Source organism: Etheostoma cragini, chromosome 2, assembly GCF_013103735.1.
Source record: "Etheostoma cragini isolate CJK2018 chromosome 2, CSU_Ecrag_1.0, whole genome shotgun sequence".
In the NCBI taxonomy this organism is placed as follows: domain Eukaryota; kingdom Metazoa; phylum Chordata; class Actinopteri; order Perciformes; family Percidae; genus Etheostoma; species Etheostoma cragini.
This window is the reverse complement of record NC_048408.1, coordinates 12,390,689-12,418,127: the sequence shown is the minus strand read 5'-3', so window position 1 is coordinate 12,418,127 and position 27,439 is coordinate 12,390,689. Positions and strand designations below refer to the sequence as shown.

Genomic DNA, 27,439 nt, shown 5'->3' with positions numbered 1-27,439 from the left:
CTCTTCTACCTATCACCTCTCTTTTCTAATGTGTTCACGGTTTATTTTGTTCTTCATGCACATATTTATAATGTTTACATTATACATTATGAGACCTTGATTAACTACACATGGCCTAGCATTAATGTTAGTACAAAAGAACAAACATTTTTTACTTCTTTTACATTATCATTATAAAATCTATTTATTTTTGTTTTTTGTTACTTAATGGCATATTGTTTAACAATGCAAAAAATAAGCTGGTAAATAGGCCTTAAGTTAAGATTAATTTGTCAAATGACCAACTGTAGTTGTGCTTCTTTAATTAAAGATAAAAGGGAGCTAACAAGGATTCCATCACTCAGTGTGGATTTCAGTGAGATTCACGTTTTCATTGGGCTTTGTTTTTGATTACCGGTCGTGTGCTCTGTGGGAGTTTTTGTTTTTGACATCGACTGATAGAGTGCAGCTACCTGGTTGTGTTGAGTGATGAGTCTGCTCAGTTTTAAATGTTGGCATGCATCGAGCCTTGCTGCCTCTGTTCTGTATTAAAGGTCAAACAGCTGATGAGGAGGACAAAGCAGCTAGGGTCTTCCTGCTAGGAGACACATGGCAGCATCTTCACTGAGCCTCCCTCACTGTTCCCACGGAGACTGAAATGATAACTAACACCATGACTTCCCAAAACATGTTGAGAAAGCAGCAGAGTTTTAAAATGGCTGCTGTGTCCACTCAATATTATTATATCTTCTTTTCTGGATTCCTTGTGCATAAAAGCCTTAAATGGCTGGTGAATCTTGCTGGGTCACTTCTAATTAAGATCATTGTGCTTTACATAAAGGCATTCACCTGCTCTCTATTAGCGATAACTCATCTCTAGAAATATTATTGATCTGATCAGATATTATTACAAATTGACAAGACAATATAAGGAGCACATTGATAGAAACTTGATAAATTGGACTATATAAAGCGGTTTAAATTAGTTATTTATGACCAATAAACAGACAGTACAGAACTAAAGCAAGACAGGCAGCTGGATTATTATCTTAAAGTAAAATGATGTGGTCATGATACATCTGGGGATTATAGATACACACACTTTGCAGGCAGCAGTCTGAGCTTTAATAACAATAAGCAATACTGATTTTCAGTGTTCATTATCATAGACATCCCCTTCATTACATGCATGCAGGTTAAGCTCATGGCACTGATGGGAAAACATTAAAATCATATATATATCTGCTGTGTGTTTATATAACATGTTTCCCTTATTCAGTGCTCATTATGTGCTGGAAGTTGAGTGCTCTACAGGCCTTTAAGCTCTGTCATTTATTCGGAGAGACACACTTTGCATTTGAAATGGAAATTGCCGAGTGGCATTTAAGTTCAAAGAAAGAGAGAAAGCTTTGTGTTTATTTAGCTCTCTGTGCTTCTGCAGTATGTTTGAGTGATTGCTGAGTAACTCGGGGTGGGAGTCATTTATAAAATCATTGTTTCAGGGTCATGCTCCCATCTGTCTGCTGGTTATGGATGGAAATGAGAGAATTTGGCTTTGACTAATGATGATAATTATTGTATTTTTGAAAACGTATGCTTATAACAGATATTTTGTGCATATAGTCATTATCTTTGAACGGTTCCACTTTGATGGAAGAACATGTCGAGGACTCGCTCGCTCCTCAAAGCTGTCTCTAGTAAAATGCCTGCTTCACTAAGTTTTAAACCTGGTGATGTTCTGTACAATCAGTACAACCTCAGTCCTACTGTATCTGTTTGCCACTGAGTTACATTACTTATCATTATTTTACCTTCAGATTCCAGGTTTTTGCTTGTATGTCTTGCACTTATTTTTTTTAAGGCTGGTTTCAGACTTCTTAAATTGTCTGTTTGAGCCAGCTGGACAATCAGAGCTTAGTAGGTGTCATTAAGAATGGGTTGGTCAGCTTCCATCATAGCAACCTAGCTACATCTATGAAAATCAATGATAAGAATGAATATTGACAAACCGCTATAGTTTCGGGTAAGTTGACTTACAGAAATAATTACTACTAGTAAATTCTCTTATTTGATCAATGTTAAAATTATTAAATAAACTGCTCATACCAACCACTTTCCAAATTCTGTGTTGACTGAAAAATACGTCAGCAGGACTGACATGACAACTGACTGGTTAGGACAGAACACAATGCCAACAAGGAAGCAGCTAAGCTACAGTAAACACTATGCCAGCCGATATGAATGGCATGATTCAAAATAGCAATTAAGTGTGATTAAAAGGTTATAAAAAGCTCAAGATTTAAATTAAGGTTTAGCCTGCTAATCCAGAGCTATTACCAGAGACTGGCTGACTTTAGACTATCTGCTGAATCTTAAAGGTGCCTTGTGGAGTTTTCTTGTAAATAAACAAAAGCATTGTTTAAATTTAGTGAAATTTTACTCACAAAACATTTGTAATGCCATTTTTTATTGGCAAAATAGGGATCCTTTAAAAAATGCCCCAGGTTACCTTTAGTCCTTTTAACTGACTGAAAAACAAAACTACCCTAAACCTCTCAGTGAACCCTAAGCACTAAAATAGGATCTCTATTTGACACATCTATTTGACCCAACAAATGGCAGGGAATCTCAGTTGTAGATTGCCTCAAAAAATGTAAAAAAAATGTCACTTTAACACCAGGATAGAAAACTGTAATGTCTCCAAAAGGGCAATTTGTTGTACTGTACAGGCATATTGACACATAACAAACATAGAACCAGACATCTACAGAACCATTTATCTAACACATAACATACACACATAGAATACAGTAAAAAAAGGAGGACCATGTGTTGCACTTCCCCAAAGAAATATATAAATACTACTACACAGTACTTCATATATATTCGTCGCCCAGTCATACCCCTCCCCACTTCTTATTTAATTTAATTGGGTTATTACCATGGGAATACGTTTTTTGCTCGGTTGGTTCTAACATGAGGGTATATACTGTATATCTACAACCAGAAGGGAACGGCTTAAACTCCACTGAAAGTGGATGGGCTGTATTCATGTGAACCTTGTCTCCCTTCTGTACCAATCTGGTCAGATATAGTTGGTACAGAGCTACCTGTTGTTGTTGTTGTTGCATCTCTGACCAACAGCAGTGATGTCACTGTGTACTGTTTTATACTGTCTTTGGTACTGGCACACTGTGAAGTACACTTCTTCATCACTGCAACATGGTGAGATCTTAAACCAGTCAGACAAAACAAGAGTTGCAGCTGGTGTTAAGTTGCTCTTTAAATGAAGGATAACTGTATCAAATGTAAGAGGAAAAAAAATGTAATGTTAAAAATGATTTAGTTGGGTTTACGAAGAAATCTCCATTATTTGTTTGCATTCAATAGTATGATTGATCCATATCCAGTGTTTAAAAAAGGAAAATATCAGCTTATTATATGTTAGGGCTCTAACAATCTGTTGTATAGATGAACAGACAAGATGTTAAGATGAAAGGGTATGGATGTTGAGAAAGGAAGGACAAAGTATGAACAAATTGAACAGGGAAGGCAGTGTGTGGTTTGAAAATGATTGCATGAGGGAATTAAAGGAGAGAATTTAACACATTGAGTTTCTCACACCTTCTCATGGTTCTTGGGCAGAACTATAGGTGGTCTGGCAGTGTCTGAGAGTACTGAAGGTGTGATTGTGCAGAAAATACTGAGCACAAGCAATATACAGTTTATGATAAAAGCAATTTTAGCACAACAGCAGAAGCACGTCCAATGGATGGATTCATATCTTACAGTTTTGTTTAAGTGCACACTCCAGTGTTACCCTACACATTTCTTAAAACCTCATACATAGATCTATTTAGATGTCTTGCCAGAAATGGTAAAAGCATTAATGGAAGAAAAAAAAATGTATTGCTAAAAAATATATAAATATATATATAAATAACAACTGTGTTTTGAAGTGAATGTACATTAACCGGATTCACTGATATTTGTCAGATGCATTGTACACTAAATCCAATCCTATAGCTCAGCAAATCACAGCCATCTCTCATGTCGTGTGTGTGTGTGTCATTACTCATCCTCCATATTTGTCTCACGCATCCCATCGCTCATAAACTATGGCGCATTTTCCTCTCACACACAGTGCCAGCTGGTTTACCCTCCCCTTCCTCCCCCGTTTTACCGAGCGGTACATGGTTGGATTTGAGTGTGCACACATCTCCCCAGCTACAGATTCATCCCTGCTGTTACATAAGAGCCATGCAGAGGCTTACACATCAGATTATAATAGCCATGGGCCACACACTCAAAGAGGATAGAGGTCAGTGAAGCAACATGGGCAACCAGTGGAATGATGCTGGCATGTGTCTGGGCAGGAGAAACCTGGCACCCTGTCCTGTCTGTGTCCACTCAGTGTACATTTGATGTCCACCTGCCTTGCAGGTATTCTTGTCTGAACTGAGCAGCCGATTTAGAGTTCCATTTTTGTTCACTTAAGATTGTTTATCATCTGTCATCGCTTGTTTCTCTGTTTTTTTTTGCAACATCACAGCCAAGCGTAACGCGTTTTTTTTGTCTCCACTAATGCCGCCCCAGGTCTTGATGTTCTGCTGGATTACTATCATCCTGAAACATTTAGTTGGAGCCTAACCAGCCTCCCACACAGTGGCTTGGAACACCAGGATTTAGGAACTACAAATGGAACTTCCTTGATTCCACGAGAGCACAGGGTCTATTCTTAGGACAGCCTGTACAATTATAGGTTTGCTTCTAAATAAAGTACTTTTATCCATCCACAGTTTGGTCCTGCTGCTACAGTATGTCTAGGTTTTAACGGCGGCAGTGCAGATTCCAGTTAAGCTGAATGAAGTCAGACATATTGTTGAGTCACATTCCAGCTGCACATATAATTGGCCAAGTGTTGCATGAGAAACGTGACGATGAGAACAGCGAGGCCTTTAAAGGTAAGGGAAAAAAGGGAGTGATAAAGACAGAAGGGAGGTAAAGAAGAGATGCTATCTAAAAAAGGGAGACTTAACAAAGATCCTCTGGGCATTGTTATGCAATTTGTTTTTTTATTTTTTCTTAGATTTGGTGGTTCACTGTCATATTGCCAACTGGCCCAAGTGTTCCTGTTTCTCTACCTCTGTCCTCATTCATCATCCTTTTCTTCTCTCACAGCCAAACATGGAATAGGAAATGGAGAGTTTAAAGGGGTGAAAAAGGTGGAAAAATATTTAAACCTTAGTAAATGAGAGGGAGAAACTCGTTGGAGAGTTAGGGAGCCGTTAGGTGGAAAAGGAGAGGAAGGATGTTTTATTGCTGATAGGAAGAATCAGATACTCCTGTTGTTATACTCCCGTTATTGTCCAGCAGCAGGGGCAGTCCGTCTAATAGCCTCACTAATCACTCTTGTCTTTTTTAATCTCCCTCTTCCACCCTAGGCGTATTTAAAGCAGCTGAGATTAGAATAGTGAGCAGGAGGGGGGGGCAGCAGCACACTCCTTGTGCGCATCACATTGGGCTCCACGTGACTGATGCTAATGCTAACAATACAGGTGTGAATGCTAAAAATAAAGGCCAGCACAAAGATACACGGACTGATAATATGCACAGCGGCAATTAGATTATTAGATTAGAAAACAAGGAGGAGTACATTTAAAGGTGCACAGTATTTTGTCCAGTAATACTGACATACATGCTTTGTAAACAAGCAAAAACTAAAAAGTTCTTCTGTTAGTGAATCTGCCATGAGATTATTGTTCAGGAAGTCCATAAATGAAACAAATCAAAGTGGTTGGTTTCCCCCCTTGATAATATTTAATAATATTATTTTATTAATGTAACTTTTTCTACCAACATTGAGCTTGAAGGAGCTTTTAACCACTGACACAGTAATGACGTATGGTTTTAGTGGGCCTTTCCAAAACACATTTGCCTATTATTTTACAGCTGTATATACTGTGCTAAACAATATTAAATTATGGACACAACTCCAGGGTGAATGTTTACTGCATGGTTCATCTGAAGAGTGGAGATATAGTCCTGAACACATGGCCAATCTAGAGACATGTAGGTTCAGCCCAGCACACAAGCACAATTCCCTGCTAATCAGATGATCCATCTGAAGCGGTGGACTGGAAATACCTAAATAAAACAGGATGTAACAACTTTTAAAACTGCCTTTCAGAGTTAAGAAGTAATGATTAAAAAATGCAAAAATATTAAGCTTTTAATTGAAGAGATGATCTCTCTTAGAGCTTTTGTTAAGATAACATAACCTCTGGCTTGTATGTGCATGTATGTGTAAATATAATGTAGTATGGATCACACTCTATAATTTAATCCTGGCTTTCTCTTTTAAAGAATGCTTCATGTGTCAGAGTGTTTCTAAGATCCACTGTGAGAGCATGTTGGGACACACTCTGCTTTTTGACCCATATGATGATGCAAGAGCTTTTGGGGCGAACAGGCAGGGTTGGATGCCCTGCAGCCTTTGGCAAGATCTCTGGGCTTTTTTCCTCTCCACATTTAGCGTATTTAATCTGATTTGGTTTACATGGATGCCAGTTGGACCGAGAGAAATGGAGAGTGAGGAGAAATATTTAAAGCCCAATGTTCAAGGTTCAAGGTCTTTATTTATAATGTGCTAAGCAGCAAAGTCTTGGGTTTCAGAAAGAAAAGGACAGACAAGTTACAACAAAGTAGCGCATGCTAAAATAAGTGATAAAATATAACATCATAAAATATAAAATAAAGTAATATACATTGTGAAGTAGACCGGAAGGCTTTCTGTGTGTAGTTAGTATTGTAGTTATATGTTTCTATTTTTTTAATGTTTATAATGGTTGATCCACCGTTTTGGTCCAGATGTTAGATATCTTAGTTTCATTGAATGCATTACGAGGGACATTCATGGACAAGTGAAAAGTCTGACATTCATGCCCCACTCAGGAATGATTGTTTCATTTCATATAATGCCATTATAACCGAATACCTGGAAAAGTAATTTCCCATCATTATCAAATGTTAACATTCTAACCTAAGAACTGGAACATGGTAAACATAACACCTCCTAAACATAACAATGTCAGCACTGTCATTGTGATGCTGATTTTACCATTTAGCTCACTGCTGTGCATAAGTACAGCCTCACCGAGGTCCTAGCATTAGTATTTTTTACTTTACTGTTTTAATTCATGTTTGTTCCATCTTGTCCCGCTGTAACTTGAATTTAAGATTTGTTTTGTTTTTTTGTACCGAGGAGGACTTTGTTTACTTCCTCCCTGCACATATCCGTTTACTGTTAAAGTTCCCCTCCTGTCAAAAATGTATTTTGCTTATTGTCACTTCTCTTGGATTTTTGATTTAACTGTACAGAATAGTGTTTGACACTAGAATTCTGTGTTCACATTCATCTGCTGTAGGGGAAAAGGTTTCTTGTGCTCACCTTTAAATCTGAGCTTAACACGTGGACAAACTTTGTTGGGAGCCAGTCATAGTTTAGTTCCTATCTTACGTAAGTGTGACATTTAAACTCAAAATCTCCAGTGCAGATATAGTACAATGAGAATGGACAGTTAAGTAGGAGACATTTTGTGTCAAATAGCTAAATATTGAAAAGAAACAGTGTTCGCATATTCATAGAGTCTAGACTACAAGGTATTTGTACCTATTTGTTAGAAAAAACACATATTGGGCACAAATTATTGTTATTCAATGCAGAGTATATTGTATGTCTTCACATTAAAATATAATGGCTGCAACGTACAGTATCAGGAATAACAAGGCTCTGCAGGGAAACCTCATCCCTGCATTTCCTTTTTGTCTAGAAGCATCACGACTCAGCTGCATGTGCAATCACTCGCATGTATCAGCACCGTGCCGGGCAGACTTCAGTACTACGAGTGCTTTCTGTGTGATATCACAGCCTGTGACGTCACAAATTACATATCATCTACGCCACTGCTGTTATTTCCCAGCAGCCAACTGTGCATTTTACTCTTTGTAAGGTCCAGTTCACACAGCCACTACTGTTGCGCATTTCACCTTGTTGTGGCTTTTCCTCGCAGGGAGGAAGAGGCTAAAAAAGGGTGATGGTGGAGAAGAAAAGGGTAAGGTTGGTTGTTGAGTGAGTGACAAAATAATGGTGAAAAAAGGTGATCAGTTAAGTGTGAAAGCACAGTAATTTTTCTGCTTCCCCAGGAGGTTTTAGATTGCTGGTTTCTTGGGTTTTAGGCAAGATTGCAACATTTGCTTAGTGTGTAGTAACTTAAGTTAAAGATCAATCATTGGGTGTGATTTGCTATAAGTCCTTAGTGTTTCGTAGTGTGTGTATGTTCATCCTGGCATGCATCTCACCAAGTCACTGTAATTCATTGCTGCCTCTTCAGCTTGCAGCCATGAAAGCACAACGCCGGCTCTGTCTTTGCTCTCTACTTTGCAAGTGTCTGGGGGTTGAACGAGCGTTGACAGCAGCCTTAGGCAGCAGTGTGCAAAGCAGCACTGTTCCACTTACTCCAAACAGACACCAACAGCTTGTTTTTATTCATTCAGTTGCTCTTCCTCTGCCAAGCTACACACATGTCCCCACAGGAACCGCTCGACTGAAAGAACGTACTGACTCTGACTCCCTCGACTTTCTTTATCTCCAAGGAATCATAGGTATGGGACACACAGGCTCACACATACCCATAAGATATGGCTGGATTTAGAACTTTGAACACTGACTGAGTGAGTGAGACTTTCTGCGACACGCCAATTCCTCTACTGTGAGTTCAGTAGCCGTCTTCAGAAGTACTGCTGGTGCTCTCTTCTATCCAGGATCAGATGTGTAAACCAGTGCTTGAATTGGGTTTAAAACAATATGCTGAAGGATTAATGTCCCCAATGACTCCAAAAACACATTGTCTAGCACAGCTTTAATTGAAATGCATTGATAGGAAATTTGATTGCAGATATTACGATATTCAATTATTTGTTTTAGTCAGTTCCAGCTTCTCAATATTGAGAATGTGTTGCGTTTATTTACATATTATTTTAAAAAAATGATTAGAGGTCCAAAGGAAAATCCTCTATGTTATCTTTGTCAAAACATGAATGTTACAGGGCTAAGCTAACCTGGTCTCGTAGAACAAAGGAACACCACAACTAAAGGCTAACCTAGCTTGTGACATAATGGTATTTGTCTCCTCTCCCTGAGTGATGCATTTAACGTGAAAATAAGACCTGTGCTTTCCCTATAGTGTATACTTTTCTACCTAATAGGGGTTGTGCTTTGTTAAACTGACTCACCCAACCCCTGTTTCAATTTGCGCCTTAGAGCCGTACCTGCTTGCTTTGGTGACCATGCCATTGGGAGTGACCTCCGCTCCAAGTTGTGTTCTGAAAAAACAAGAATAACCTTCCAGTGTTTTCTTCAATAGTGTTCTTCTTGTGGGAACGTGTGGTTTGCAGCCGTAGCCTGCGGCATTCTGCTCCTTCTTGAAACAATCCCGAATAAATCAAATGTCTCTCTCCTGCCAGTGCACTGGGTGACGTTAGATCAACAACACCACACCCTTCATGTGTGTACATCAGTTCTGACCCTCTCATCATGCTAACTACACACACTATCAGCTGACACAGACTAAAATATACCAATGTATCTCAGCTTAGATGATTCATTAAAGACTGTGTGTGTCTGGTGTAAAACATATGTACCTCAGTTTTAAAAGGAGGCTATCTTTTTGTATATTCACTTAAGGTTTACATCTGAAACCAGGTAGACATTGCATGTGACTCAGTCAAATTGTATACCTGTTATAATACAATACACTATGTGATTAGACGGCTTGGACAAACACCAGAAGTGTCACTACACACATCGCGTATGTTGGTGCAGCTACAGCTCGCAAGTACACACAAACACACACACACACACACACACACACACATAAACATGGAGCATGTCAGACATAGGGAGTGGAGAACACTGCTTTTTCACCGCCATACATATGACATGTACACTACAGTTGTGTTGTGGTTGTCTGCAAGCGGTGGTGATGTTGCCATTGTGAAGCTTGTTTGTCTCTAGGACACAAACAGTGAGAGCAATAACATGAAGTTACCGATGCTGAGACATACACACTGTACCTGATAAGCCAGGCACAAGCAAGTACCTGTCTCCATGGCAACCAGCTCAAAGAGGATTTGAAGACATTGTAGGGATGTGTAGGTGAAGCTGATGACAGCCTCGCTGCTATACGTGCCTGTGTTGCAATAGTGTCAATTTGCTTTTTGAGCTGTTTCACAAGTGGGATCAGAGGACACTTTTGCTAAGATGACTCACCGAGCGCCAATCCTGAAGAAAGTCTTACGCATAAACTGCTGTCACAGGCTTATTCTTATAAACCCCCCTGTCCTGTCTGTCACAGGTCACCCCTCTTACATTTTAACCCCTCACTTTTACTGGCTCAATTGCATCTACTTCCCTATATCAAGATCTTTACATTTTCGTTGAAATAAGACAATAATTCAGTCCCAAGAAAATAAAACAAACACATAAAAAGAAGTACATGTGTAGTGTGATTTTTCAGTGTTTCAATCAAGCAAAGAATTTATCCACTGACCTTAACTTTCATGTTTTTTTTCTGTCATGCGTCGTGACAATCCCTAGAAGCTTTTTCCTCCTCCCTCAGTCTATCCTCTGAGGGCTTTGTCTAGTGTCGTTGTGTCAAATTGTTGTCCCCTCGGGCCATCTGGTTACACCACAGACCGGAGCTTTATGGTGACATAGCTGAAAATATTATGAGCTGACAGAGACTGAAAGAGATGGAGAGAGGGGGCAGGACCCTAAAGAAGTTATTTCTGTGCATGTGGCTCTGTGCCATGTCTGAAGCCATAATGCTGCCCGTACTTTATCTCTTCCTCTCTACTGCTGTAAGCCTGGAACCGTCTGCAGCAGTGATGGAGAATCTCTGCATTGCCTAATATAGTGAGCCTGTCATGTTTAAGGCGGGAGCCACTGTAACCGACCCTGTTGTCTAGAGTCGAGACTGGGTTAGAGTGGTAGTAAACGGTTTGTTGTTTGACATCATCTTAATAGAGACGCTGTGACCCTGATGTTGTAGACACAGGCTGGTTCTCACTGCCCATGCTGACAGGGCAAACCACTCTCTAATTTTTTAAATAACCCAACATGTAATTTACTATAAAACAACATCTGACTAGTTCTTTATTATTTCAAAGACCTGTGAGCCAGACTACATATATAAAGATAAACATGTCAGAGAAAGGAATCATAATTTTTAATCTGTAAGATTAAAGCAATACTTTTGAAGAAGTTCCCTCTAACAAACTTTCTTTTTTCGTGTCCTTTCAATCATCAACTTCATTTCAGGACTGTGCATTGTGGAAATGGTCATTTCTGGAGTTTGCAGCATTTCAGATTTTCAGATTTCCGATTTTCACCAATGCACCATTGTTTTGTCAAGCAGATAAAAGCTTTAAACCCAACCATGTGTTATTGTGTTTGCAGAAAGTGAGCGAGAAAGTTGGAGGTGCAGAAGGAACAAAGCTTGATGTGGACTTCACGGAAATGGAAAAGGCAAGACTGAACTCTTTCTGTTTTCACCTCAAGAATGAAAACTAATGCAATAGCTCATTATTAGTTTATTAGAAGATCAAAATTGCAATGTTTTTGGATCCAAACAGACATCATGAATCACCAACCATTTCTGCCATTATTAGTTGGAAAAGGTCTGGCAAGTTGTTAGAAGATCAAAAAATACCACCAGAAATATTGAGAAATATCAAGGGGAATATTTCTCTCAGCCTTTCCAGTGGATATAAACATTTTTTTGACATTTTCTGAGCCTGGCGTTTAATGAGGAATCACTAGACACACTTGCTAAGACGTCAAATGGCCTGCGTGATGAAGCTGTCCCTGAGTCTGGTGGTGCCGGACTGGTGTGTGTTTGTGTGCGCTCATACCCAGAAGCATCAAGTAACGAAGTACAAATATTTTGTTACCTTACTTAAGTAAAACTTTTGGATATCTATACTTTATTAGAATAATTATTTTACAGCAGACCTTTTCCTTCTAATCCTCACATTTTTACGCAATTATCTGTACTTTCTACTAATAAATAGCCTCGTTATTCCTAGTTCAGTTTGGCTTGTTTTCATTCCTGCTTGTCATCATTCAAAAAACTACAAAAAAACTAAAACCAATCTAGATAAATCACGAAATCCAGATATGGTGAATTTGATTGTGGTTTGATGAGAAGTATGAACGTATACCATTCAGACACCCTATTGGTTTGTAAGGGATTCACTGCAGCTGCACATGACACAAATCCCATCAATCACCAGCATGAAATAGAAGACGTAAGTAGCCTAGTGAGAAGATGTCCATGGTAGCCAGGAAAACCAGCCAATCTTCTAAATCCCCGGCCGTACCTGGGAGAATTTTGGTTGGATTCCAAAAAACAACTCCTTTTGAAAGCACTGCAAGGTCTGCTCACCCAAGTACTACGAGCTAATTGTTTCCAAAACTTGACGTCTATTTTGAAAAAGCACATTGATATAAATTGTTTCCCTTACATTACTTTTACTTTTATACTTTAAGTACTTTTACACTTTTACTTGAGTAAAAAGCTTGAGTGATACTTCAACTTCAAACCAAAGTAACTATACTTCTTCTTGAGTGTTGAATGTGAATACCTTTGACACCTGCTCACTTCCTTCCTGATACCTTGCCCTGAGTAACATTTTTATTTTCTTCACTGTGTGAGCAATAATACTGTGTGTGTGTGTGTGTGTGTGTGTGTGTGTGTGTGTGTGTGTGTGTGTGTGTGTGTGTGTGTATATACCTGTGAGTTCTTATGTATTTTGAGCATCACCATGTGTGTGTTTACATGTGACCACGTGTGTTAATATGTTAGTAGTTCTGTGTGCTGCCTTACCAGAGGCTGAGCGTTGCAGAGCGGCTGGGAGCTGAAGCGGCTCATCACACTTAACAAGAACATCATGGCCAGCTCTCGGCTCTGCACGTCTCTCTCTCACCATCCTGCAGAACAGTGCAACCCCTTCTTTTATCTTGTTTTTTCTCTCACTATTAGATGCATTAATTATTTTAACGCTGTTGTATTTCCCTTATACTCTCCCACAATTTTTCAGCCATTACTTACTTTCGCTTCATCTACATAATTTTGAAACTGTTATTTCTGCACCCTCTGTCTCCTTCTACATGTTATTTTACGGTTTACAGAAGATGGACGTTACCTCTCGGGCGGTGCTGGACATCATGACCAAGACTACTGAGTATCTGCAGCCAAACCCAGGTGACTTAAACCAGCTGTGCAAGATGATAATGTGATGTATTGTTTACTTTCAGACTAAAGGCTGTCTTCCAAACCTCAATGTTTTTTAAATATATTAAAGAAAAACATTTTCAGAAATATGCTATGAAAGCATACACACATCATATAAACATAGTCACATATTTACACTGTACACCTATTCATAGACATACTCTACTATAATGGTTTTGTGGCAACAGCTGTGGCCGGAGGAATATTGAATCGGGTTGTCCATTCTTGTGAACGCGATATGTCAGGAACCCCTGAAAGGAATTTCTTTTAATTTTACAAAAATGTCCACCTGGACTCCAGGATGAACTGATTTAGATTGTGGTGGTCAAAGGTAAAGATCACTGTGACCTCACAAAACATGTTTAAAACTGTGGTGAAGGGGATTTTCTGTGCTGCCAGGTTTAAGATGTGTGTAAAGCATCCATGTTTAGTTTTTTTCCCTTAACTCAAGAATTCCTATGCTAATTAACAAACAACTCACACAAATGTCTAATAGGATAAAGAGGTGACATTTTACATCCAAAAGGTCAAGGGTCAACTTCACTTTAACAGCTTCTCAGGCCATTATTCAACGCCATAACTCACAGAAGGGGAGACATTTGGTCATTTGAGACCGTGATCTTAAAACTGGTGAAGTTATAGTGTTTCTGTGCTGTAGGGTTGAAGCATCTATGTTTTTCCACAAAACTACACGTAATGCTTTTTATTAAATTCCTTCAAAATCTTTGCTTCATACAGTATGTTATGTAAGTTTGAACAGACCTGGATGTAAATCACAACTTGATTGGTTGACGGAAGCATACAACTGTGAGGCGGTAATGCTACTTACAATGCAATAATAAATCCCACATTTGACCAACACAACCACTGTTTTTGGTCTTTTTTAATTATGTTTTTGTAATAATTTGCATAATTTAATGGTCCTGTAAATGCTGATCCCTTTGATATTTAAGTTAAACTCCTCATTGAGGCCTTTGTAACACATTAGTGTTTAATGTGAAAATCCAGTATGCTTCACGTCTTTTTAATAATAGATGGCATGAAAAATAACCTCTAAATCATCTGCTAACAGCAAAATACAATCAATCATATATTTGATCCTTCAGCATTGTTTTAAAACATAGCCCGCCCAACATTTAGTTTGAGTTGCCTTGATTTAACAGCCACCAGAGCCAAGATGAGCATGATGAACTCCATGTCACGTATGCGGGGACAGGAGAAGGGACCGGGCTACACGCAGACCGAGGCCATCCTGGGAGAGTCCATGCAGAGGTTTGGCAGGGAGCTCGGAGAGGAATCTAACTTTGGTGAGCTACAGCCCATTAAAGCTGCTTGCAGAAAGAGAAAAACACTTTTTTATATATTAAATACTTCACAAGAATCAAGCAGCATCATTTTATTTCCTCAAGGACACAGTAACAATGTGATGATAAATGCATGGGCCTATTTTTCAGACAAGTTGCCTGAAGTTTTTTAGTTCACAAGTTTAGACTGCAGATTAAAATGTTGTTTAAAGAGAAATACTTATCTTGAAAATCTGCCATGTATTCTAATGAGATAGTTACTGCAGATTAAACCCTTTCTTAAATACACAGTAAGTATGTTTACATGCACACCAATATTGAACTATTATTCTGAACATGACAATAATCCGAAGTTGATACAGTTGATGTAAACATCATATTTCAGTTTAATATTCAGAATAAGGTCTATAGAAGTTTTCTATTGAGACGTGTAATATTAACGTATTATTTGGGTTTTAGAGGCCTTCTTTGGACACGTATGCAGCGCATTTGGAATATGCGTCTTAATTGGGGATTTTACCGCAGGCTTATGGTCAGCTCTGTGTGTTGCTATGGGTGCTGTAAACAAACCAACCAGCCAACAGTTTTCAAGGCTGCAGACCCCATAAGAAGGCAAAAAAGCCACTTTTAAACATTATCAAAGACTTGGATATCAACAGGTTTTTGGATATGTGAACACATCGCTGCACTGAACCTTTTCAAGAAACTGTTGGAAGGAATGAAAAAGGGATGCTGTACTTGCACAGTCAAACATGTCCGCCACCGCTGGGGATTTTTTTTTTTGATTTTGCACGGCTAACATTACATGTAAACAAGAATATTAGTGAATATTCCCTTTCATTAGCCATGTAAACAGCTCAGTCGGAATTTCCTCTTTTTCTGAATACAGGCAAAAACTGGGATATTATGTGCATGTAAATGTAGTCACTGACACTAGGCTGTAGGCTGTTCATGTGGGTTTTTTTGGTGTCTAAATGTGTATTTTTTCTCAAGGCCTTGCTCTAATTGATGCTGGGGAAGCCATGCGTGAGCTTGGAGAGGTTAAAGACGCTCTGGACATGGAGGTCAAGCAGAATTTCATTGATCCACTGCAGAACCTCTATGAAAAAGATCTGAAGGAGATTCAGGTACGAGTGCAGAACTTTGATGCCACACTGGGAAAAAAAAAAAAACAATTAATACTCATCTTAAAGTTATGTATTGGTCAAAGATTCAGCTGTACTTTCTTGCTTTCCTTCTTTTGCAGCATCATCTGAAGAAAATGGAGGGTCGTCGCCTGGACTTTGATTATAAGAAGAAACGTCAGGGCAAAGTTCAAGAAGATGATCTGAAACAGGCACTAGAGAAATTTGACGACTCCAAAGAGATTGCTGAGCTGAGCATGTTCAACCTGTTGGAGAGTGATGTAAGGATTATTTTACTTACCACTTTTTTGTTTGTTTTTTGGTTTTGTTGAATCTATCAACCCATTAAATTGACTGTACTGTCTTACACTTTCTGCTGTTGATGATGACTATCTACCACAACCATTCCCATTGCCCATTTGTCCACCACAAACCATGGTAATCAAGGGGATCAATTTCTTACTAGAAGACCCCATTAACTATACAATGGACAAATAGAAATTCTACTTTAAAACTCCACAAATACATTACTTGAAGGTACATCTACATAAGAGTGACATGACACTATCATGGACACATGACACAATCATGAAACTGTGAACACTTGAACCCTTATCATAACCATAATGACACTGACCAAAAAAACGCCTAACTTACTAATAGAACAAGTGTCATAATTGTTTATGACTTGTTTATAATGTTTATGACACGTTCATGACAGTGTCATGTCACTCTTATGTAGATATAAAGTACCTTCAAGTAAAATGTAACCCTTTTCCTCTCTGTATGTTTTGGCCTTGGGTCATGTTTTTATGTTCCAGTGTTTTGCCTGTGGTTTGTTTGAGTTTCCTTAATTTGTAGAATATAAATTAAAAAAAACATTTGATCACAAACAACGTCATTGTTGTTTTTCTGCCCCAAAATAATCAATTAACATCATTAGGATAATTAGTTGATCCTGTATGTGGGCAAAACAGTCTCACCAAAAGGTCCATGAGTAGCTGTTCTGGAGCTTTCTATCATATTGCACAATCTTCCTCAGCAGACAAAGTTTTGTCCAGTTAAAAAATGTTTTATCATTTTAAGGACTTCTCATCCATGTTGGCTTAAAAATAAACATCTACAATTTGATAAAGTTCATCCTTTAAGGAAGATCGCATGATGATATGAAAAGCTCAAGAACAGCTGCAAATGTTTTTTGCAGGAAAATGATTTTGTCTTACTGATGAAATAACTGTCAATCTCACTCCTTTTGATGTTTGTAGACAGTCCTGCCATTCATTCACTGTGGTTTCGGTATGATCCAGACAGAAATCAAGAGCCCACTTGTTTTTACTTTAGACGTCTGAGTTTAAATGAATTTAAGTCCAGATCTCAGTAAAAAATAATCATGGGTGATGTGTACCAGGTTTCATGGTGTCAATGTGTCTTTAACAGATTGAACAGGTGAGCCAGCTCTCTGCACTGGTACATGCTCAGGTGGAGTACCACAGCCGGGCCGCTGAGATCCTCACACAGCTCTCCAGTAAGATTGACGAACGGTTAGTATTCACATTTCACGCCAATCTTTTTGTTTTGCTCTACCTTATTGGATTTACTTACGATAGCATGTAGAATTTCAGTTATTTACCAATGCAACATTGCCATAGAAACACACTGTGGTTAATGTTATTCTCTATTATTGCACATTGACAGTTTCTGCTTTTTTCAGGATAAAGGACACTACCGTCAAACCGAAGAAAGAGTACACTCCTAAACCACGTACGTCGTTGGACCTCTCCATCATTGAGAATCACAATGGAGGCCTCCACGGTGCTCGCTCTCCAGGTGAGAGCCAGAGTACATTTGCTCATTGCTCAGAAACATGTTCAAAAACTTGTCCTGGTACTGTAAATGAACTGTAGTATCTCACTGGGGCATCTCATGAGTTTCTGTTTCACCTGATGTGAAGACAGAACAATAACATTTGTAATTGTATTTGCCTGTGCATGACAGATTTCTGGGCTAGTTTCTATTAATTCATTATCTTCTTTCCTTTAACAACCGGTTCTTTTTTTAATGTGTACTATACATTCCCAAATAAAAGCCACTACTCCTGGGACGATGCTCCTGGGTTTTTTCTAACAAGTAAAGGCCAAAAGAAAAGAAACACAGTAAATATATTATAATGCATTGCTGGGTAAAGTTAGTGCAACTTTTGAAATGCAACATTTCCTTCAGGTGTTTCACAATAAAAGCCTTCCAGGAAAGAGAAAGGATTAAGTGTTTAGAAGTCTTTTAATGTGAAACATACTGTATGGAGTAAGTTGTTTGTATGAACTAACAGTTATAATAACAAATCAATAAAACAAACAGAGGGAAGTTTCTTAGTAAAATATGATAAAACATTTAGTTAATCTTTTATTTAAACAGGTATTTTCATTGAGATCTAATTTTTGAGAGACATGCACAGTATAGGTGTAAGTAAATGAATGAATGACATGAATACACAACAACACACAATTTACACATATGATAGACATTAGTTACACATTAAAGAAGACAATTCAAAAAACATGATTTGTTTATATGGAAAAATCTTGTCAAAGTAAAATAAAAGCAGTGCTTTTATTTGTTAAAGTAAAAGGAAGAAATGAAATGTGAATTTCCAGTTATTTCAATTCCGAAAATGTCACTTATTACCTGTACTGAACAGAATATTCAGCAATCCAGAACTAATTAATACAACTCTGTGGTCTTCTCTTTCCCCCTTATGATTTTTGTTTAATCTTCCAGGGGCGAGGTCTCCAGGTGAGCCAGGTCTAACTTATGTCAATTTCTCCATTTTTGTGCTCACCTATTCATTTCTTTAACAACCTTGCATTTCCACTTGAAAGTCAAAACGACTTTTGTTTTCTTTCCCCCACTCCCCCCTCGTGTATTTCCCTCTTCCCAGCAAGGTCTCCAGGTGAGACAAAAGTCAATCCCCAGAAAGATAGAATATCTTTTCCATCACTTTATCATTTCTTAGTCTATCTCTCTGTCATAGGAAAATTGTTGCACTCAATTATACAAATTAACAGCAGAAAAACAAGTGCTGTCCATTCCCTGTACAAAGAAGGCCCGACCTACAGTAACAATGAAAACTTACCAGCGGACGAGCATTTGCTTTATCTGTTTTGTTCTCTTGTCTATCTTCTGATGTTTCCTCCTCTTTCTTGGCTTTTTGCCTCTCTGCCAATGTATTACCCTACTTGTGTTTCTTCTTGTTTTCTTTTTGGACCTTTTTCATTGGCTGTACTTACCCATCTATTCATCACTTATCCATCTTGAAAATGCAATTAAACATAAACACTTCTGTTCTTTTTTCACTGTTTTCTGCTTTGCCCTTTGCAGCAAGATCTCCAGGTGAGCAAGAGTGACTTGGAAAGAGATGCAAAATCTCTCTATAACACTCATTTTTATCCTTCTTTAAACAGACTTTTGTGAAAATGTATTTTTGTCTGCATTTTTGTTTGCAGTGCAGCTCGTCTGCAATGCTGTTTCTGTCTAACCCCTTGTTTCTCTTGTGTCCCTATTTTGTTTAATCAAATTGCTCATATTTCCTTTATTGATAAAGAATGTATTCAACATTATTTGGGAAATGCACTTATTGGCTTGTTTGCTCTGAGTTAGATAAGAGGACTGATATGATTCTCATGTCTGGATGCTAAATATGAAGCAGCAGTCAGTTAGCATAGCATAACGACTGGTTAGTTTATCACTATAAAACCAACTAACTAGAGCTGCACTGGTCGGGAGTAGTAACTTCCTGTAGTCAGCTTGTTGCTTCACAACTACTCAGTCAAAAATGTCCTCGTAAAATGGTTCTTTGTACACTATTTTTTACACACAGTAACACACTATTTATCAGCCTCAAACAAAACCTGCTGATTTTTTTCGCAGTGATCCAAGATGAAAATCTGCGTAATTTAGCGGACTGTTTCTCTGCTTGGGGTGGAGATGCGTTTATTTATTTTTTAAATCTACAGAAAATTCTGCATCCGCAGAATTCCTTGTGGCCATGCCATTCATACACACATTAAAAAAAAAAAAACATAAAAGGTCTAACTGAGGTGCTGGTAGGCGCATTTTGTTACGGTTGGAAAGAGCAAGGCTAGCCGTTTCCCCAAGCCCTAATCGAGACTGTCTCATCCACCGCATGGTACTTCATATTTGGTAAGAATCGCTGTTGTAGAGGCTTTCCCCCCCCCCCCCCAATGTCCACAAGGGTCAACAATGAGTCCATTTAACACTAGAAAATAAACTTTTGAGGATAATTTTTGGTCTTACTAGAAAATTACTAAAAGACTTGAAGAAGACTTCAAGGATGAAGACTGACTGTATGGTTTGTTTAGTTTTAATTATTATATATTTCTCTGGTCACTGATGTTAATGTTTTGTGTCTTTTCTGCTTTGTCTCCTCTGCATCTCCCTCTTCTTGTTTGCTCACAGCAAGGACTCCCGGTGAGCCTTTCACAAGCAGATACTATGTCTGTAATCTATATGCAGCATTTTATCTCTTACCTATAGCCTCTGATCTAACGCCGCTTTTCCTATCTCTCCAACTCTTTACTCCAGCCCCGATGGACCAGCCCTGCTGTCGTGCACTGTACGATTTTGACCCCGAGAATGAAGGTGAGCTAGGCTTCAAGGAAGGCGATATCATCACCCTGACCAATAAGATTGATGACAACTGGTACGAGGGCATGCTGCACGGCACCTCCGGCTTCTTCCCCATCAACTATGTGGATATCCTGGTGCCGCTGCCCCAATAGGGCGTCACCACTCCAAGCTGTGGTTGCCCCCCTCTTCCCCCCCAGTAACCCCTGTAACCTTAACATCCCTACCAACCACCTGTAATCCACTTAAAAGGAGGCAACACAGCAACACAATAACGAATGAAGACTGATGACGAATTGAAACAAGTATGCACCAGTTGAGCGTAAAAACCTTAAGAGGAAAAAAATCTGCATTTATGTCGTTGCTTCCCCCTTATCCCAGGAGGTACCTTCAGCGAGTTTATCCATTACTGTCCCGGCTTTTGTCTCTGTTTGAGTTGGCTGTCAGTCCGTCATAACTTTCATACGTTTATTAAGAGCAGCTTTGCAAAATTCCACTTTTCTCTCATTCACTGTACTTTGTGAAAACCTCTACAATAGATAGAAATGTAAACTTTTCTCTCACATAATGGGGGAAAAAAACGTGTTTTTAAAGACTGTAGGTCAAGCATGGTTTAAAGTGTTTGTTTTATCTTATTAAAAAAAATGCTGAGCCGATTTTGTTTGGAATATTCCTCTCTCTAATGGTAGTCATCTCTCAGTGTCCAAAGTTCTGTCTAAAGGATGTCCTCACCTTTTATTCAGATTTTTGAGAAAGGTTATAGACTAGAGTAAAAGCTCTAGTTTATAACAACCAAGGTTACCCATGTATTTTTCTTTTTTACATAACGTGCGCATGATTGGTTGAATGGGATTTAGATACCAAAGTTACCTGCAAAAACCAGAGTCAACTCCAATTTTAACAAGATTTCCAGACAGCAGTGTCTGTGAATCTGTTCAACGCAACAGAGTGAAGCTTTGACATCTCTAGTTCTTTGGTATTTTAGTCTGGAAGGGTGAAACTGTATTCTATAGTATGTGATATTACCTATCTGAGCCAGTGGAGTGGTGACATGATTTTCAAAAACACAAGTTGTGAAGTTTAAACATTTTGAAGTGATGTAAGAAAAATATGGTGCATACGTTTCGATCCTCTGACGTGTATTTTATCATTGGCTTGTGTGAAAAATGGTTAATGTATTGTGATATAATAACATAGGACTTTACTGCTTATTTTTTCCCGCAGTAAAAGTTGTAGCAATTTTTTGCTGCATAACTTTTAGTCTGATTAGTATTCTGTAGCTTAGCCGTCTATAAGCCATTGATTAAGATGAAACTAGACATAGCCAGGAGCGCACAACAGGCCTGACTGAACAAGGAATAATTTATTTTTGTCTTGGTGGAAATGTTTTATTCATTAGAATAATGCAACACAAAAAAACCTGTTTCTCCAACACAATATGGACTATAAGTTGCTAGTTTAACCTTTTCACTTCATGAAACCTCATAATTGCAAGATTATATACTTGTGTTTTTATTTTTCTCTCACCAGCCATATGGTTATGAGCAGTATTGTGTGGGACTCCCCTTCTTTAATTTATGGACTTCTTATCTAGAAATCAAACCAGACTCATAACAGTGCATGTTTAGTCAGCTAAGCAGTTGGATGTTGTGCACACGTTATTCCCTGGGTTTTATGCTCTGTGATGTTAACGATGTATTAACCTTCTGCAAAAGTTAACACTATTTTCCTACTCATCTTGTATTAATGTTTTGCGTGTACTTTGGGGGAGGGGTTGGGGTTTGCGTACAGTACATGTTATGCACAGGGACGGGGTTGCAGAGGACCTCTGATGCTGAGGTATTTAAGATATACTGTCTCTGACGGTGTTCTGCATTAAAAATAACATGGATGTCTCTTATCAAAGGCCCTATTCATTATATTCAGTAGAATCAGAATACCTTATACAAAATTAACTAAGGTCCATATGAAGCGTTGTTTTTTTAAAGGGAAGCACAACTTAGCAGACAGTATAGTTTGTTGGCCGAGGAAAAATAACAATACAGTTTGGAGGTTATGGATTTATTTTTTAAAGGCAAAACAATTCCTTTCTTCTTTCTCTCACTTTTTTTTTTAACAATCGTGTGTATCTTTGCCCTCAGTGAGGACTGTACAGCTTTTCTGTGTTTTTGTTTTCACCTTGTGTGTATAGTTACACATCTACAGTAACGTATCTTATTTTTGTAACTGTGAAAAAAGTATACACTTACAGTATAGATGTATATATACAGTATATTATCCAAAAAGCAATGTGAAAGAAAGGATTATCCGTGCTGCACACAGTTGTCTTTGGACTGTTTTTTGTTTTTTGTTTATCTCATTCTTGCACTGGATTCTAAGACTGAATGCTTAATGTGAAGAAAAATGTGCTAAGTCAATGTAATTTATTCAAATAAATACAAAGAAATGTTTTATGGCCCCAGCAACGTTTTGTTCATAGATATGTACATCTCTGGATTTTAGCTCAAGCTAAATGATATGTCGCTGGCATAAATCGGCTATGAAAATTACAATTTAACCACTTAGAACTCAAGGTGGTGATGAGGTCTGATGATGTATTGAAAGGTTCTTTAAAAAGGTCTTAAGAGTACTAAATTGAGTTTGAGGATTCCTGCATACACTTGCTATAATTCTTGAAGCTCCCACTGTTTAAGATCCCTGTCATATACTGTATAGTATGTCAAAAAAGGAAAGTACATTATGTTGATAAAGTCATTGTTTGGTATGTCAAAAGTCATAGTTAAGCATTTTGAAAAAACTCTTAGTGTAGTACAGTATGTCGAAAAAGTCATAGTATAGCATGTCGAAAAAAGTAAGAAAAAAGTCATAGTATGTTGAAAAAATTTGTTGTGTTGTGTGTCGAAAAAAGTCTTTGTACAGTATGTCAGAAAAAGTCGTGGTGTAGTCTGTCAAAAACTCATAGTAAAGTACATTGAAAAAAGTCATAGCATAGTATATCTAAAAAGAGATGCAAATAGCCTAAGCCATATAATAGTGTGTCCAAAAAAGCCATAGTGTAGTATGTCAATAAAATTAAGAAAGTATGTTGAAAAAAAGTCATAGTATAGTAAATTGAAAAAAATCCAAAAAAGTCATAGTATAGTATGTTGATAAAGTCATAGTGTATTATGTAAAAAAAATTCTTAGTATAGTATGTTGAACAAAAATGTCCTGGTGTGGTATGTCGAAAAAGTAAAAAAAACTGATAGTATAGTATGTCAAATGTCTTTGTGTAGTATGTCGAAAAAGTGATAGTATAGTATGTCAGAAAAGCTATAAAAAGCCTTGGTATAGCATGTCGAAAAAAGTGATGAAAGCCATAGCATAGTATGTCAAAAAGAGATACAAATAGCCTAAGCCATGTTCTAGTGTATCCAAAACATTTAGAAAGAGCCATGGTATAGTATGTTAAAAAAGGCATAATATAGTATGTCAAAAACAGTATAATAAAGCAATAGTTGAAAAAGAAGAAAAAAGAAATTGTATAGTATGTCGACAAAAGAAAAAAGCAATAGTATAGTATGTTGAAAAAGTTATGAAAAAAGCCTTAATATAGTATGTTGACAATAGAGAAAAAAAGCAATAGTGAACTATGTCGAAAAAAGTGATTAAAGCCATAGCATTGTCTGTCAAAAACGGAGGAATAAAGCCATAGTATGTCAAAAAAAGAGACAAAAAAAAAAAAGGAAAAAAGTGAAAGCCCTAGCGTGGAATGGTAAAAAATGAATTCAAATAGCCTAAGCCATACAAGTATATCAAAAATGACATAGTATAGTATGTCAAAAACATAAAAAAGCAACATTATGGTATGTAAAAAAAAGAAAAAAGTAATTGTATAGCATGTTGAAAAAGAGGAAATAAAGTCATAGTGTAATATGTCAAAAACGTTATAGAAAAGCCATAGCATAGTATGTAAAAAAAAGAGATACAAATAGCCTAAGCCATACTGTAGTATGTCAAAAAAATTGCAAAGAGCCATAGTATAGTATGTTCATAAAAAAAAGGCATAGTATAGTATGTCATCAAGTTATAGAAAATTAATAGTGTAGTATGTCGAAAAAGAAAAAAGCAATAGTATAGTATGTCGAAAAAGAGGACAAAAAGTCATGGTACAGTATGTCAAAAAAGTTATTAAAAAAACAATACAGTGTGTTGAAAAAAGGAAAATAAAAGCATCAGTAAAGTATGTCAAAAGTGTTATCGAAAAGCTATAGTATAGTATGTCTAAAACAGAAAAAAAGCCATAGTATAGCATGTCAAAAAGTGATTTTAAAAACCAATACTATGGTGTGTCAAAAAAAAAAAAAAAAAAAATGAGTAAAAAAAAAAGTAAAGTATGTCGAAAAAAGTGATGAAAGCCATAGCATAGTATGGCAAACAAAGAGATACAAATAGCCTAAGCCATACTGTAGCATGTCAAAAATGGCATAGTATAGTATGTCAAAAATATTATAAAAAAGCAATATTATGGTATCTCAAAAAAGAAGAAAAAAGTCACAGTATAGTATGTCAAAAATATTATAAAAAAGCAATATTATGGTATCTCAAAAAAAAAGAAAAAAGTCACAGTATAGTATGTCAAAAAAGAAAAAAAAGCAATGGTATAGTATGTCGAAAAAGAGGAAAAAAGTCATAGTATAATGTCAAAAGTGTTATAGAAAAGCCATAGTATAGTATGTCAAAAACAGAGGAAAAAAGCCATAGTATAGCATGTTAAAAAAGGCATAGTGTCATAAGTAGCAGGGGAAGGAGGAGCAAAAATGCAGGTTGCAGGTGAACAAAAGGGTAGTTTATTGGAACCAAAAACAGAAAAACAGTCCACATGGAATCAACAGTTCAAGAGCCAAAGGGAAAAAACGTCTAAACATCCGAAACACAAAGTCCCCCGGAGTCCAGGGCAAAAAGGGCAAAAACAGACAGGATGTAAACTCAGGGAGAAACTTACAAAGAACACGGGAGGTTAGCTGACGCAGAATCCACAGGCAGACACACAAGGCGAAGGCGAACTGGCAAGCACAGGACAAAGGAAACACAGGGGTTAAATACAAGAGGTAACCAGGTAATGGGGAAAAGGTGAGACATCAGGTGTATCATATTAGGGCGGGGCTGGACAATCAGACAAGCGCAGAGAACAAGACAGGAAAATACACTATCAAAATAAGCATGCCAAAAAAGAAGAAAAAAGCCATAGTATAGTATGTCGAAAAAGAAGAAAAAAGCCATAGTATAGTATGTTAAAATATGCGTAGTATGTATGTCAAAAACTTTATAAAAAAGCAACAGTATAGTATGTCGCAAAAAGCAAAAGTAAAGTATGTCGAAAAAAAGTCATAGTATGATATGTCAAAAATGTTATAGAAAAGCCATAGTATAGTATGCCGAAAAAAGTGATGAAAGCCATAGCATGGTATGTCAAAAAATTTAGAAAAATACATAGTATAGTATGTTAAAAAAGGCATAGTATGTATGTCAAAAACGTTATAAAAAAGCAATAGTATAGTATGTCAAAAAGGAAGAAAAAAAGTCAGTGTATAGCATTTCAAAAAAGAAGAAAAAAAGTCATAGTATAGTATGTCAAAAAAGAAGAAAAAAGCAAAAGAAAAGTATGTCAAACAAATTGATGAAAGCCTTAGCATAGTATGCCTAAGCCATATTATAGTATGTCAAAAATGGCATAGCATAGTATGCCAAAAACATTATAAAAAAGCAATATTATGGTACATCAAAAAAGAGGAAAAAAGTCAAAAATGTATGCCAAAAAAAGTGATGAAAGCCACAGCATAGTATGTCAAAAAAGAGTTACAAGTAGCCTAAGCCATATTATAGCGTGTCCAAAAAATTGAGTAAGACACAAAGTATAGTATGTTAAAAAAAAGGCATAGTATAGTATGTCCAAAACAATATAAAAAAGCAATAGTATAGTATGTCATAAAAAGAAGAAAAAAAGCAATAATATAGTAAGTAAGAGGAAAAAAAATCATAGTATAGTATGCAGAAAAAAGTGATAAAAGCCACAGCAAAAAAGAGATACAACTAGCCTAAGCTCATAGTACTTCCAAAAAATTGAGAAAGAGCCATAGTATAGTATATTAAAAAAGGCATAGTATGTTTTTCAAAAACATTATAAAAAGCAATAGTATAGTATGTTAAAAAGAAGAAAGAAAGTCATAGTATAGTATGTCGAAAAAAGAGACAAAAAGTAATAGTAATGTATGTAAAAAAAAAGTATTTGTATTACATGTCAAAATGTCACAGAAAAGCCATGTATAGTATGAATTTTTTTTTTTCATTTCATCACATTGCTGTCAAAAAAGAGATACAAATAAGCCATATTATAGTATGTCCAAAAATTGAGAAAGAGCCATAGTATAGTATGATAAAAAAAGTCATAGTATAGTAAGTCGAAAAAGACACAAAGTACATTGAAAAAAGTCATAGTATAATATGTCAAAATGTCATAGAAAAGCCATAGTATAGTATGCCAAAAAAAGGGATGAAAGCCATAGCATAGTATGTCAAAAAAGAGATACAAACAGCCCAAGCCATATTGTAGTATGTCCAAAAAATTGAGAAAGAGCCATAGTATAGTATGTTAAAAAAGGCATAGTATGTATGTAAAAAACATGCTAAAAAAAAATAGTAATGTATGTCGAAAAATTTCATTGTATTTATTGTCAAAATGTTATAGAAAAGCCGTAGTATAGTATGTCGAAAAAAGAGACAAAGAATGTCTAAAAAAGTCATGGTTTAATATGTCAAAAATGTAATAGAAAAGCCATAGTATAGTATGCCGAAAAAGAGATACAAATAACCTAAACAATGCTGTAGTATGTCAAAAACATTATGAAAAAGCAAAAGTATAGTATGTCAAAAAAAGAAGAAAAAAAGGAATAGTACAATATGTCGAAAAACAAGAAAAAAGTCATAGTATAGTATGTCGAAAAAGAAGAAAAAAAGTAATAGTATGGTGTGTCGAAAAAGAGGAAAAAAAGTCATA

General features: G+C 36.9%; 1 protein-coding gene across 16 annotated transcripts in view; it reads left to right on the top strand.

Annotated features, from left to right (window-relative positions):
• The window catches only part of sh3gl2a (SH3 domain containing GRB2 like 2a, endophilin A1), a 35,336-nt gene extending 12,483 nt beyond the window's left edge, over positions 1-22,853 (top strand). Inside the window, exons 2-13 of one of the 16 annotated variants that reach the window (XM_034894798.1) lie at positions 11,498-11,566; positions 13,232-13,304; positions 14,498-14,641; positions 15,632-15,765; positions 15,885-16,043; positions 17,200-17,303; positions 17,474-17,589; positions 18,538-18,552; positions 18,698-18,709; positions 19,138-19,149; positions 20,236-20,247; positions 20,362-22,853. In XM_034894798.1, coding sequence (XP_034750689.1) covers positions 11,498-11,566; positions 13,232-13,304; positions 14,498-14,641; positions 15,632-15,765; positions 15,885-16,043; positions 17,200-17,303; positions 17,474-17,589; positions 18,538-18,552; positions 18,698-18,709; positions 19,138-19,149; positions 20,236-20,247; positions 20,362-20,558 — 1,047 coding nt within the window. In that variant the 3' untranslated portion in view covers positions 20,559-22,853. Of the gene's footprint in view, positions 1-11,497; positions 11,567-13,231; positions 13,305-14,497; positions 14,642-15,631; positions 15,766-15,884; positions 16,044-17,199; positions 17,304-17,473; positions 17,590-18,537; positions 18,553-18,697; positions 18,710-19,137; positions 19,150-19,892; positions 19,898-20,235; positions 20,248-20,354 lie in introns of all 16 variants that reach the window. The other 15 variants (XM_034894808.1, XM_034894844.1, XM_034894817.1 and 12 more) reach the window with 15 other exon arrangements.
• Positions 22,854-27,439: the final 4,586 nt, after the last annotated feature.